The following is a 14705-nucleotide window of genomic DNA, read 5'->3' as shown; positions in this document are numbered from 1 at the left end:
CATCCCACCTTGACCCTAGCCCCATTACAACCTATGAATAAGTCCTCATGATGGATGTATGCATGCATTGAATAATTGTTTATTGTTAGATGAAAAACAAATCTTGGAAAGCATGAGTAGAAGATAATTGAGTGAATCGACCCTATACACTTGAGCGACTAGAGCAGATACACTTCCGGTGAGGGTTCGATGCTCAATTCCTTGTTCCCAGCTTTCATGAGCTATCTTCTTGCAAGTCTATTTGAACTTTATTTTGATATTTGAATTGGTCAGATTCATGAGTTATCATACTCCTTAGCCCTACTTGATATATATTCTTGGAGATTGATTTGCTTTTGACCAAGTAGGTAGAATCATATTGCATTTAGTTGCATTCATATAGATAGGTGCATATAGTTTATTTGTATTGAATAAATGTTCATATCCCTTTTCTTGTCCTTCTTTATTCTTAGCATGAGGACATGCTTAGTTTAAGTGTGGGGAGATTTGATAAACCCTAATTTTGTGGTTTATCTTGTGCTTATTTTAAGGGATTTTATCACCTTTTCCCACATTTATTCAATAAAATAGCATGGTTTTGCAATTCTCCCTTGAATTGTGCTTAAATGTGAAAACATGCTTTTTAGGCCTTAAAATAGCTAAATTTAACTCATTTAATTCCATTCGATGTTTTGATATGTTTGTTGAGTGATTTCAGGTTCATAAGGCAAGTATTGGATGGAAGAAGTGAGGAGAAAAGCATGCAAAGTGGGAGAACTCATGAAGAAATGAAGGAACCGTAAAGCTGTCAAGCCTGACCTCTTCGCACTCAATCGACCATAACTTGAGCTACAGAAGTCCAAATGAGGCGGTTTCAGTTGCGTTGGAAAGCTAACATCCGGGGCTTTGAAATGATATAAAATTTGGCATATGTTACTTTGCGCTCAGGGGCGCACACGCGCCATGTACACGTGCGCGCCGATTCTGCCCGTGGGTCCACTTTAATGAAATCGCCCCCAGCGATTTGTAGCTCATTTTGGGCCCAATCCAACTCATTTCTGATGCTATTGAACCCAAGGATTAAAGGGGAAATGAAAAAAAAAGTAGTCATAGTTTAGTTTTTATCATGTTTTAGGGTAGAATTCTAGAGAGAGAGGCTCTCTCCTCTCTCTAGATTTTAGGGTAGTTTAGGTTTAATTTTCTTAAATCCAACTTTTAATTCTTGTTTTAATTTAGTTTCTCCTTTTAATTTCTTGTTGCTACTACTCTATTCTTCTTAGTTCTCTTGTCAATTTTACTTTTATGTCTCTTTTTATGTTCATGAGCCCCTTGTTGGATTTGGATATTTTCTTTAATGAAATTTAATGTTTGATGTTCTTTTATTGATGATTTGAGTTGTTGATTTACTTTTCTTGCATTTGGTAGTTGGTAGATTTTATTATTCTTGCACATTTACCATGCTTTCCCTTTGTACCCACCAAGTGTTTGACAAAATGCTTGGTTGGGTTTTAGAGTAGATTTTGAGCATTCTTGGCTTGGAAAGAGTAATTGGGAAATCTTGAGTCATGAAAACCCAACTTATGTTGGTGATCTAGAGTTGTTAGCTAATATTATTTCCATTGACGCTAATCTTTTGCTAATTTAATCAGTAAGTTGATTAGGACTTTTGGATTGAGATTAGCTAGTCTTATTAGACTTTCTCTCATGGAAGATAATATGATACCTTCTTCCAATGTTGGAGATGACGTAATAAGATAAATTCTTGTTATTATTGTGGTATGATTGATTAGTCTTGTTTGACTTTCTCCCTATTTGTTGGAGTTGACTAAATAAGATGAATTAATCATTGCATGACTAGGATAGAAAGCCTATGATCTCAACACTTGCCATGAATGTCTCCCTTTATTACTTGCTTTCTTTAGTTACTTGTTCGAATTACTTTTCTTGCCATTTATTTTCTTGCCCAATTATCAACCAAACCCCCCTTTTACCCCTCCAATGCCAATAATCATTCACTTCATTGCAATTCCTTGTGAGACGACCTGGAGTCTAAATACTTCGGTTAATTCTTATTTGGGGTTTGTACATGTGACAAAACCATATTTTAATTTGATGCGAGAGTTGTTTGTTGGTTTGGAGCTATGCTTACAACGAAATTCTTATTTCTACAAGAGAAAATCTAGACCGACAACAATTTTTGCTTATCAATCGGCATTATCTCTTAGGAACTGTATCAGAGACCCCTTTGTGTCTCTCTTCAAAGTCGCCCCAATATTCGTTGTTTTATCTAGAATATCTCCGATCTGGACTTCCTCGATCTCGCCCTCAGGTTGTGGACGAAGTTTTTCCTGAGCTCGAACTCTTTCGAGTTCGATAATGTTGAATTCTTCTCCTTTTCCTCTAAGGTTTATACTTTCATTGTAACAGCGTCGCACAATTTTCTGGTCTCCTTTTATCGTGACTATCCCTTCTGGGGTTGGAAACTTCAAGCATAGATGTGGATTTGAAACTACTGTGGCAAGCTGATTTAGCATTGTTCGACCTATCAGGGCATTGTAGGCCGAGCTTACGTCGACTACGATGTAGTCTATGTTGAGTGTCCTTGACCGGGTTCCTTTTCCAAAGGTTGTGTGTAGTGAAATATATCCAAGGGGTTGGATTGGAGTGTCTCCTAGTCCAAACAATCTGTTCGGATATGCTCTGAGCTCTTTTTCTTGTAGGCCGAGTTTGTCGAAGGCGGATTTAAACAAGATATCCGCCGAGCTCCCTTGGTCCACCAATGTGCGGTGGAGGTTGGCATTGGCCAATATGATAGTAATGACCATGGGATCATCGTGTCCCGGGAGGACGCCTACCGTATTTTCTTGGGTAAAAGTAATAGTAGGGAGGTCGGGTGATCCTTCCTCTCCTTCAACATGATATACTTCTTTAAGGTGTCTTTTGCGAGATGATTTGGAGATCCCTCCTCCTGCGAATCCTCCATTTATCATATGAACATGCCTGTCCGGGGTGCGGGGTGGTCGTTCAGTTCGTCCGACCTCTTCATCCCATCCTCTTTTTCTGGATTCATCCATTTTGTTGGCTAAGTATCGATCTAGTCGCCCCTCTCTTACCAATTTTTCTATGACATTCTTTAAGTCGAAGCACTCGTTTGTAGGGTATCCATAGATTCGGTGGTACTCACAGTATTATGTCCGATTTCCCCCTCTTTTTTTACTTTTGATTGGACGAGGTGGTGGAATCTTCTCGGTATGGCATACTTCTCGGAAAACGTCCACAAGAGATACCCGAAGAGGGGTATAATTTTGGTATTTTTTAGGCTTCTCTTCGTATTGATCTTCGTTTTTCTTGGACTCTTTATCCTTATCCCGGTAGGAGTAAGAGAATCCGGATTTTGAGGTTTCTCCTAACCGAGAATTTTCTTCCATGTTGATATACTTCTCTGCCCGTTCTTGCACTTCATTTAAAGATGTTGGATGTTTCTTTGATATAGAGTGACTAAAGGGTCCTTCTCGCAGGCTATTGATGAGACCCATGATGGTTGCTTCTGTTGGTAGGCTTTGTATATCCAGGCATACTTTATTGAATCTTTCCATGTAAGATCGAAGACTCTCCCGATCTCCTTGTTTGATTCCTAATAGGCTTGGGGCGTGTTTGGCTTTGTCTTTCTGAATGGAAAATCTAGCAAGAAACTTCTTGGCTAAGTCATCAAAATTTGTGATGGATCTGGGAGGCAGACTGTCGAGCCACTTAATAGCTGTCTTTGTTAGGGTTGTCGGGAAGGCTTTGCAACGAATAGCGTCCGAGGCATCGGTGAGGTATATTCTGCTTCTGAAATTGCTGAGATGATGGCTTGGGTCGGAGGTACCGTCGTATGGGGTCATGTCGGGAGCTTTAAAATCCTTTGGAACCTTAGCTTTCATGATTTCTTTGGTGAAGGGATCTTGGTCTTTGTGGGAGTTATCTTCGTCGTTGGGGCGAGTAGTTTTGGTTTTGAGGTCGGCTTCCAGTTTCGCGAGCTTATCTTCTAGTTCTCGGCAACGCCTGGTTTCTCTTCGGAGGTCTCTTTCAGCCTCTCACTGATGTTCAGCCTCCTGTTCGAGCTGCTTAAGCCGATCTTATTGTTCTCGGAGGGCTTCTAAAATTTTTAAATTTGGAGAATGCTTCTCTCCGTTTTGCTGAGGTGTATCTTTGGGTGTGGCGTCCGTGTTTTTGTTTGGCGTTCTGTCTACCAAACCAGAGTTGTGGTTGTTGTCATGGTCATTCGCCATGGTGATGGGATGACTTCCAGGTTCCCCGGCAACGGCGCCAATGTTCCGAGGGTTACCTGAAACTGTTGGTCGATCCCAGTTGAAATCTGCAGTAGTGGCCGAAGCTGACGTGTCCGACTTGTTGGACTAGATGGTGCTGCTGATCCTTCGTCACCGGAGGGTGGTGGTACCTACAAGGGACAACGATGCTTAAGTTAGCAAGGGCTTTAAGCAGGTTTTTAGTAGAATCAGAGTATGAGTTATACCTGGGTGCTCCAGTGTATTTATAGTAGTGTAGGTTGACCTTTCCGGATAAGATAAGTTAGTTATCTTATCTTATCTTCTGAATGAAGTCATCTTATCTTCAAGAGGAACCGCCCTTATCTTTCTAGGCTTTAGTTCCTTTAGATTTGATCTATGTCCTTTTATTTGGGCCGGCTTGGGCTCCCTGTAGTGATTTGGCCGAGCTCTTTGAGAAGAGATCGGAAATTCCAGACCTGAAGAGGTCGGTCGACTTGTCTTTAATCAGCCCGGGTCGTACAGCTCGACCCAGGACATGAACAAACGCCAAGAGTGCTGCCCCCCTTTGGGCGTTTAACTCTAAGAATGAGCACCCTTTCTTGGCATTGAATGCCAATGACTTTCCTCTTTGGACGTGCAACGTCCTCAGAGGTGTCTTGGACAGCAGTCTGATTGTCCTCTATCAGTTTTCTTCCCCTGGTCTCCTGTTGTTTTGAGGTTGGGTGTTCAATATTTTCCCACTCCTCAATTGGATCGCTTGACATTCATCTTTAATTTGTTTAGATAATTATTGTTTTGTTTGACTCAGCTGTGCTTCTACATTCCTGTTGGAAACCTGAGTTTCTCGCAAAGCCTCTTGCAACTCCAGCAACTGCTATGCAAGGGCGTGTAGCTGCTGAGCCAATGAACCATTTTGTTCTGGAGGGTTAGACTCAGTAGATATTGCCTTAACCTCTCCTTTCATGGAAGTCTCATCAACCGAGTACAGATGCTAGTTCATGGAAACTATCTCAATAAGTTTGTGAGCCTCTTCAATTATTTTTCTCATATGTATAGAACCACCAGCAGAGTGGTCTAGAGACATCCTAGCCATGTCTGTTAAGCCATAATAAAAGATGTCTAATTACACCTATTATGAAAACATTTTAGTGGGGCATTTCCGTAGCATTCTTCTATACCTTCCCCAGGCATCATGAAGAGATTCATTATTCTCTTGCTTGAAGCCTTGGATGTCCAGTCTTAACTGGGTTAACTTCCTTGGGGGAAAGTATTGATTCAGAAACTTGTCTACTAGCTGCTTCCATGTTTTCAAGCTAGATTTGGGTTGGTTATCTAACCACCTCTTTGCTTGATCTCTTACAGCAAAGGAAAAGAGTAGCAGTCTGTAGACATCCTGATCTACTCCCTCAGTGTGTACTGCTTCAACAATTTGTAAAAAATTTGCCAGGAACTCAGTAGGCTTTTCCTGCAAAAGTCCAGAGTACTGGCAATTTTACTGCACCAGAGTAATAAGCTAAGGATTTAGCTCAAAATTACTTGCTCCAATGGGGGTATACTGATACTTCTCCCATAGAAGTCAGGAGTGGGGGCTATATAGGACCCCAAAGTTCTTCTGAACTGCTCATTCCCATTTGGTTTCATGGTGAAGAAAGGTAGGAAAGATTAGATATTAAAAAGTAAAAAGAAAAAATAAAATTAAAATATTTTTGTTTTTATTTTTATTTATTAATTAAATTCAAAAAGAAAATTAAAGGCTAAGACAACTAATTAACTAAAAAGAATTGAAAATTAAATAGGTAATTTTCAAAAAAGAAGAGAGAGAAAGAATTAAGAAATTTTCAAAAATAGAAGAGAGAAGAATTAGTTAGGAAGTTTAGAAAAAGATAGAAGAGAAAACAAATAACTAATTAAGAAAGATTTGAAAATAAGATAAGATAGGAGATTTGAAAAAGATTTAATTTTGAAATTTGAAATTTGAATTTAAATTTTGAATTTTAAAAATTGAATTTGAATTAGCATAAGATAAGATTTTGAAATTTGAATTTTAAATTTTGAATTTGAATTTGAAATAAGATAAGATTTGAAAAAAGATTTGAAAAGATAAGATATAGTGAAGATTTGAAATTTGATTTTTGAAAAAGATTTAAATTTGAAATTTAAAATTAAGATAAGATAAGATAATAATTTGAAATTTAAAGAGAGATAAACCAAAGATAATATAAAGATTTGAAAATTTTTGAATTTTAAAATTTAAAAGAAAGATAAGATTTGAAATTTGACTTTACTAACAAGAAAACAACAAACTTTAAAATTTTTAAATTAAGATAAGAAGAGAAAACAAGATTTTTGAAAATTTGAATGAAGATAGAAAATATATTTTTTTATTTTTTTGAATTAATGAAGAAAGAGAAAAATAACCAAAAGACACCAAACTTAAAATTTTTAGATCAAAGGATACTAGTTTTTCGAAATTTCAAAAGAAAAACACCAAAAGACACCAAACTTAACAATTTTAAGATCAAAATAAGAAAATAAATAAGAACTTGAATACCAAGAAGAAAACTCAAGAACAATTCGAAAATTCAAAGAAAATAAAGAACACACAAAGGACACCAAACTTAAGAATTGACACTAGACTCAAACAAAAGACTCACTTTTGAAAATTTTTGGAAAAAGACACTAAGAAAGTTCGAAACTTTAACAAGAACAAGAACAAAAGACTCAAACAAAAGAAAAAGATTAATAAAGAAAAGAAAAAGTTCTGAAAATTTTTTGAAAAGAAAACAAAAGACTCAAACAAAATAGTAAAAAGTACCTAATCTAAGCAACAATATAATCCGATAGTTTGTCAAATCCGAACGATCCCCGGCAACGGCGCCAAAATATTAGTGCACGAAACTAACTCCACATGCTTCGCACAGATAGACCGGCAAGTATACCAAGTAGTCCAAGTAATACCTCAGGTGAGTGAGGGTCGATCCCATGGAGATTGTTGGTTTGAGCAAGCAGTGGATACCTTGCAGATCTTAGTCAGGCGGATAGAAAAGATAGTTGTCACGAGAAAACACATAAAACAGATAAATAAATAAAACGTTACTGGATAAGTGTGAAACCTATGGTATGAGAACGGTTGAGGCTTCGGAGATGCTTCTTCCTTCTGGATCAACTTTTCTCACCATCTACTCCAACTTCTGATTGATTCATTCCATGGCAGGCTATATATGATTAACGCCGGGTCAGCGGTCATTAATCTTCTCTACTTCAGATCAAACGTCGGGTCAGCGGTCATCCAATCTGAACGAGGGTGAAGCTCTAGCAGTCCATTCCCTTAGTGATCCTACTCAAAATGCCACAGACAAGGTTAGATCTTCTGGATCGGAGAACACTGCTCCTTGGGTTCTAGCCTATACAACAAAGGCCCTAATCGCTCTGCACCTCGGCTGCACTGATGTCTCGAGAAGTACCCAATGAAGTTGTGGATTAGCCGTCTAAGAGATGTATAATCAAGCTTGTGGTTCAATACTATCCCATCAAGGACTCGCAAGAACCCATGTGGAATTGGGATGACGGTCAAGTTACACTCCAAATCCATTAGGATAAAGAACGAAGATACATCTTAGAATAGAATCAAGCATAGATTGAAATAAAATAGTGATATCATTAATTCATGAGAATCAGCAGAGCTCCTAACCTTAACCTTAGGAGGTTAGTGACTCATACTGTACAAAGAAATAATGTAATTCAAAAATATGGCATAAAGTCCTGAACAAGGGTGATCCTTGTTCTATATATACTAATCTAACAACTAAAGATTACAGAAAATAAGATAAACTAGTCTTGTAGTGTGAAAATCCACTTCTGGGGCCCACTTGGTGAGTGTTTGGGCAAATCTTGACTGTTTCCATGTGCTAGGACTCCTTAGAGGCGTTGAACGCTGGCTTGGGACCCCTTTTTGGGCGTTTGGACGCCAGCCACTCCCCTTTGGGCGTTGGACGCCAGGAATGGGCTGGTAGCTGGCATTGAACGCCAGTTTTGGGCCTTCATTTTCAAAGCAAAGTATAGACTATTATATATTTCTGAAAAGTCCTGGATGTTAGCTTTTCATAGCCTTTGAAAGCGCACAATTTTGACTTCTGTACCTCCAGAAATGCTCCTTCAAGTGCATGGAGGTCAGATCCTGACAACATCTGCAGTCCTTTCTCTGTCTCTAAATCAGACTTCTGCTCAAGCTCCTCAATTTCAGCCAAAAAATACCTGAAATCACCATAAAACACACAAACTCAAAGTAGAATCCAAAAATATAAATTTTTCACTAAAACCTATGAAAATATAATAAAGCTTAAATAAAACATAATAAAAACTATATGAAAATGATGCCAAAAGGAGTATAAAATATTCGCTCATCAATCTACTAAGACTAATAGCTCCTCCCTGAGATCTCCCTCATACTTAATACACTTCCACTCTTCATACTCCATAAGATTCCATTGACACACCTTCAAAAATCGGCACAAGTCCTCAAACTTTTAGGTGTACTCGGCCACCATCGTGCTTCCCTGCCTCAATTGCAGCAATTCTAACTCTTTGGCGGTATGAGCAGATGGAGGAAAATACTTCTTGTAGAACTCAGTGCTGAAATTGACCCAAGTGATCTCAGTGCCTCCTTATCCCAACAACTGATTTTGTGTATCTCACTTCATCATGTAAGACGCAAACTCCACTTGTTGTTCTTCAGGGACATGTTGCACCTGCAGAGCCCGTTTCATGGCGCAAAACCAATCATCTACCCTGATCAGGTTGGTGGTTCCAGAAAAATTAGGCGAATTAACTTTAAGAAAAGATGCCAAAGTCTTGGCCTATCCCCCTCGTGTACGCTGGTTCCCGATCTGTTTCCATTTCCATGGTCGTTCCCATTACCATTCCCCTACTATTGTTCTATTCTTTTCACCGCTTTGTTGGTTGCAGCGACGGAATCATCCACAGTTGTAGCCATTGGGTTCCTAGATTCTAGCAAGGCGGTCGAGTCAAATGCCGGCTCGAAATTCGGATTCGATTGACAGGGGCTATGCCTGTTTGCAGACACTGAGGATGTATTTGGTTGAAGGATTAATTTTTATACTAGGAATATGATTTCTTGGAATAGTATTACCAAGTATATAGGATTCCTATGTTTGGTTTGTAAAAGTAAAATCCATGGAATATTAATAATATGCCTAGGAATGTGTTAGTTTTTGTTTCGTTCATATTTTGTGTTTTTGAAAATTGTGAATACTTTGTCCAAAATGCCCTTAAAATTTTCAATTAGAATATCAATGATTAAATTTAATAAATACATATAACAAAACCCCTAATATCAAATATCTTTAGTTAAATTATTATTAATTCTAATTTTTTTTAAATTTACTAAAATACCCCTAATATCAAATATCTTTAGCTAAAATTATTTTCTAAATTAACATTATCACAATTAAAACTAACACAAAATACTTATCTAAATTTTCAAAAATTCATAATTTATAATTCGTCTCATAATTCATAGTTGAACTTATATAAAAAAAAAAATCTCAACAATTCTAACCGCATATGTATTAAAAAGCTTTACTATTATCCAAAATAAAGTTACAAAGAAATCTCAAAAGTTAAAACTTACTAGCAGGCATACATGCACAACTCTTGTACAAGAACAAACACATCAATAAAATGAAATCAATGTCACAATAGACAGCCTCATACATAGAAAAATGAACACAATTATCGAGTGTGATGTCTTCTCCTTCATTAGTTCCATATTTCTTGTGCAAATTGATCCCTCCATCTACCCCAAGCATCGCCCGTTTCAATATGGTGGATCATCCCACCATCTACTCCAAGCATATTTTGATCTACTATCTCATCAATAGGATCCACAACCATCACTCTTCTAATGTGATTATGCAAAAGGCAACATGCAGTTATAACTCTTCCTTGAGTCTTAATAGGATAAAATGACATTCCTCTTAAAATTCCGCATCTTGCTTTCAATACTCCAAATGCTCTTTCAATAACATTTCTAGCTTGTGAGTGTTTCATATTAAAAAGCTCTTGAGCTGTACTAGATTGATTATGTGGATTAAACTAACTCAAACGATATTTTTGTCCTCTATAAGGTGCCAAAATCTTTCACAATTCATGTATCCAGCATCACATAAGTAGTAATGACCTAGTGTGATGACATATAAAAATTGAACAAAATTAATAAAAGATCAAATGGTTATTTTGATAACATACTAAAGTCTCAATAAAATATCTTGGGGAACACTAAACCCATTGTGAAATAGTGCATCTCGCAATACCCTAGAATCCGCCGTTGAACCCACCCAACCCGCCAATACATAGATAAATTGCATATCGGGAGCAACCACTCCAAGCACATTGGTTGTTATGTCACCCTTTCTGTTTCGATATCTAGGCTTATCAGCCTCAAGGCTCCTAGGCAATTCTAAAATCCAAAAACAGATATCAATTAACGCAATCCTAAATTACACCAAGCATATTAGGTTTAATAACATTAGCAAGATAAATTACCTTGAACCATTTCCATCATTCATCCATTCTATCCTGGCTAAATGGTTGAGGTTTCTTCAGTAAGAGATTATGACATCTCAAAATATCAAGCAATACATCATTAAACCGCCTACTAATTATTTCTTCAGATCTCACAAATCGTCTCTATATTACTCTAATTTTGATGCCATGTGCTATAATATGTAAAAACATCGCAACCATTTCTTCCACACCTATATTCCTACTTGGTTCTAACTTTCCAACCTCTTTAAACATGTTATACAATGCATGAAAGGCTCGCCTATCCATTCTTGTGTTTTCTATACATGCTAGATTGCTAAAGTAAATAATTATATCGACACTAACATCCCTTATTACTTTCCTACTGTAACTGTTATTCCATTTTCTTTTTTTCTCAATTGCAATATAATTAAAACATAGAAAATCATCAACAACTTAATCATAAGGTCATTCGTCAATTCAAAATGTAAAATCAAGCAGGAAATAACTCTCATCTTCTATTTGGGATCTATTCTGTCAAAAAAAACATTAAAATATTTAGCTAGAGGACATTCAAACTTTGTAAATAAATTCAAGTATGCAATACATATCATTAATCAAAAGAATCAACCATATAAAATAACATATATTTAACGATACTTATCAAAAGAAATAGAGTATCTAACACACCTAAAACTTGAGATTCACCTTAATAATAACATTTATTATATACATAGAAAACAGGTTTGACAAAAAAGAAGTAGTGGATAAGAAATAGGCACAGCAATTTTTTCCTACAATCCATGCTATCAAGCTCGTCAAGGATTCATTTAGATTTTCACTTCTATATTATAATTTTTTTAATTTAATAGTAATAAAAAGTTAATCTAAGATAGTAGTCAAATGCAGCAGCCAAAATCAGAAGTTAACAGATTATTGATTCCAGTTCCTTAAAATGAATGCAACTCATCATCATCATTACTGTTTGAAATGAAATGAACTCTCTATCCTTTCATTTTAAAATGAAAATAACTCAATTTTTTCAACGCCCTGTTTGCTTTTAAAAAAAGTTCACGAGCTTAGCCATTTAGCAAGTAACAAAGAAGTAATTATCCTATATCTAAAACTAAAGATAATAATAAAAGAAGGCAGAGGCAAATCTGAAATAAAATGCTTATCAACTTCAAAGAAACTTGGATTTGTCACTGAAAAAATTGTATTGATGTAAATAACAGTCAAACGAATCAACAATATGGATCTGTCTAGGCCCAAAAATTGCATATATTGTACCAAGTCACTAATAAATAAAAAGGGACTGAAGCAATAAAAAAACAATTAATCTTTAATTAAATATGCTTTACCCTGGATAACCTGCATTCATGTCTATTACCATTTTGATCCAACAAACATTTCTTCTAAAATTATAACTCCCCCGGGTTCAATTATTCATATTGAATAACAACTTAGACTTTTTTGAATTGACTATACTTGGTAAATTAGGTGGCTGTTTTCATAACTATATTTACCAACATGGACTTGAGTAGTGACTCATTTATATGATGATGCAATAATAATGACTTGGAACCAACTAAACTAAAATGCAAACTCTGACTCAAATTAAGGAAGAATACTTATTAGAGATATATACAAATTACAAATTGGACAGTTAAGTCAAAAGTTAATGAGATAGTCAAAATTTGTTTCTTCTACTACTAACAAAGAAGTGTTTCTCTTAGGATCTTAGACAAACATACTCAATATATACTACAAGCACTATTTCGATTTGTTCGATTTCATGCATTTATCACACACCATATATCATCAATAATAATGCAAACCTAGTCAAAGATTAATATCGGCTCTTGCATGAATCATATTTAGTAGTACTAAAAAAATCTTCTTTTGCTTCACAACTAAGAATCAAATGCATACAACACAAGTCTAAAGAAATCACTCAGTCAATCATGGTCCAAAAAAATAACAACCGTAGTAGCAAACTCTCAAACACAACATTGGAGAAAATCTCCATCATGCAACTCAATGCACATACTCCTGGCAAAAACATAACCAATATTTAAAAAAAAAACTTGTTTCACATAACAAAATGTGACAGCCAGCAGAATCATACAACTTATTCACAAATTGAATTGATGTTTTTTTTCTAAAAATCCTTTTAAACATGAATCATTATCATAAAAACATGAATGAGTAGACAGAAAGAAGTATTAGCCCTAATCAAAACGATGCCAACATGTCTTCTGCACCAGTCAATCACAAAAGAAGAAAGAATATAATCAATGAGGTCAGAGCTCTTGTTATGTGTTTTTTATTCAGAGGACTTCACTTTAACTATATGGTTGGCAATTCAGTTAAGTTCATACAAACTCAGGAAAAAAAATCAATGATCACCATTTCATCTCAAAGACTATTATTGCATGATATCAATCTCTGATTTAGTTATTGTCTCATGCAAATCAGTTCGATTTCTACTTATTAGTGACTAATCATAGGACAACTAGAAAGCCATACAGTGTTAACAGTTTAAAATCCTTACCTGAAGAAGAAGATTCTGTGCTTGAAAAGGATGAACAAGGTTGCACAACTCGAACAGACGCGAGGAGGGAGACGACACAAATAGGAAGCACAACTCGAACAGACGGGGAGGCGAGAGACACGCGAGCAACCGAGCTTAGACGAAGGAGAGAGGCCAGACGCGACCACACAACACGAAGGATCTGAACAAATAGGGGTGGCAACGGGGCGGGTAGAGGCGGGTTTTTGCTCTACCCGATCCTGCCCTGCCCTACAAAAACCCGCATCAAATCCGCCCTGCTATATATACCGGGGCGGGTAGTACCTAAACCCGGCCTGGCCCCGCCCCACCCAAGAACCCGCCCCGCTAAAAACCCACCCCGAACGGGTAAAGGCGGGGTAGGTACCAGCGGGTTCAGGTGGTGTTGCCATCCCTACGAACAAAGTCGCGACGATGGCCGCGAAAATACAGTGGCGGTGAACCGAGGTGAGCTCTGATGATGAACACGAACGTGAAACGATTTCCTTCTAGAATAAGGAGCGCGGTGGTCGTGCAAATTCAAAGCAGTGGTGAGGCGGCATCGATGCCGGTGGAGCCTCCATGAATTTGAAGAAAAAGCTCACTAGGGTTTGGTTTCCATGGAGAAGGGCTCTCTGCTAAGGTTTCATTTTTTCAAATGAGTTAGAAAAAATTTGAAAAGAAGGGTTAGAGTTAAATTAACAAGGGTATTTTGATCTTTTTACTTTGTTATGCACATTCCATTCCCATTAGAATTAAAGATAATCAGGGAAGAGATGGGAATAAAATTAGTGGGATTTTGATTCCAAGAAATAAAAGTTACCCGATGATACTTTTTTAAACTTTGAAACAAACATGGGAATAAAATATTCCCATCTAAATATTACTGGAAATACTCTAATATTCCCCCAACCACACACACCCTGAGGTCCTTTTAACACTAAACAATCAACATTAAGGCAATCAATCTTAACATATCCAATTTTAGTGCTAACATTTCCAAAATATATGCTCACAAGCAATCATGCAAAATGTATCATCAAAGATACCCTAACAGCATGAATACACAAAAGCATAGCATGCAGTGAAGTATGGTCAGTCTATCCCCAAGTTCTACTAAGGATGAACTATTCTAATACCATTTGTAACGACCTAACTTATAGCATGTCATGACCAATGCTAGCCGTCAGGCGCTACTTCACAACTTTTCTTAGAGACTCTAGACCTTATATTAAATATATACGTATGAGTCTATAGCGCTAATCGAGATCGCGTGTCAGATATATAGATATAACGGAAAAGATAATAATTAGACAAATAATGTCTGCATGAAGCATAGAAAACACATAAAACGTAGTAAT

At 36.7% G+C, this 14705-nt stretch overlaps 1 protein-coding gene across 1 annotated transcript; it reads right to left on the bottom strand.

The window, feature by feature from the left end:
* LOC107636267 lies at positions 10029 to 10830 on the bottom strand. The gene is made up of 3 exons (XM_016339789.1): positions 10815 to 10830; positions 10583 to 10728; positions 10029 to 10220 (listed from the first exon to the last, which is right to left on the bottom strand). Exons 1-3 carry the CDS (start codon positions 10828 to 10830, stop codon positions 10029 to 10031), a joined length of 354 nt encoding a protein of 117 aa, XP_016195275.1.

The sequence above is a fragment of the Arachis ipaensis genome, chromosome B04 (assembly GCF_000816755.2).
Source record: "Arachis ipaensis cultivar K30076 chromosome B04, Araip1.1, whole genome shotgun sequence".
Lineage (NCBI taxonomy): Eukaryota > Viridiplantae > Streptophyta > Magnoliopsida > Fabales > Fabaceae > Arachis > Arachis ipaensis.
The sequence above is the reverse complement of the archived record's forward strand: the minus strand, read 5'-3'. Positions and strand labels throughout refer to the sequence as shown.

What these genes read in the sequence shown, in the direction of transcription:
- LOC107636267 (XM_016339789.1), bottom strand. An exon ending in GTTCAACGGCGGATTCTAGG is followed by an intron (nt 10,221 to 10,582) that starts GTATTGCGAGAT and finishes TATCCTATTAAG; the next exon opens with ACTCAAGGAAGAGTTATAAC.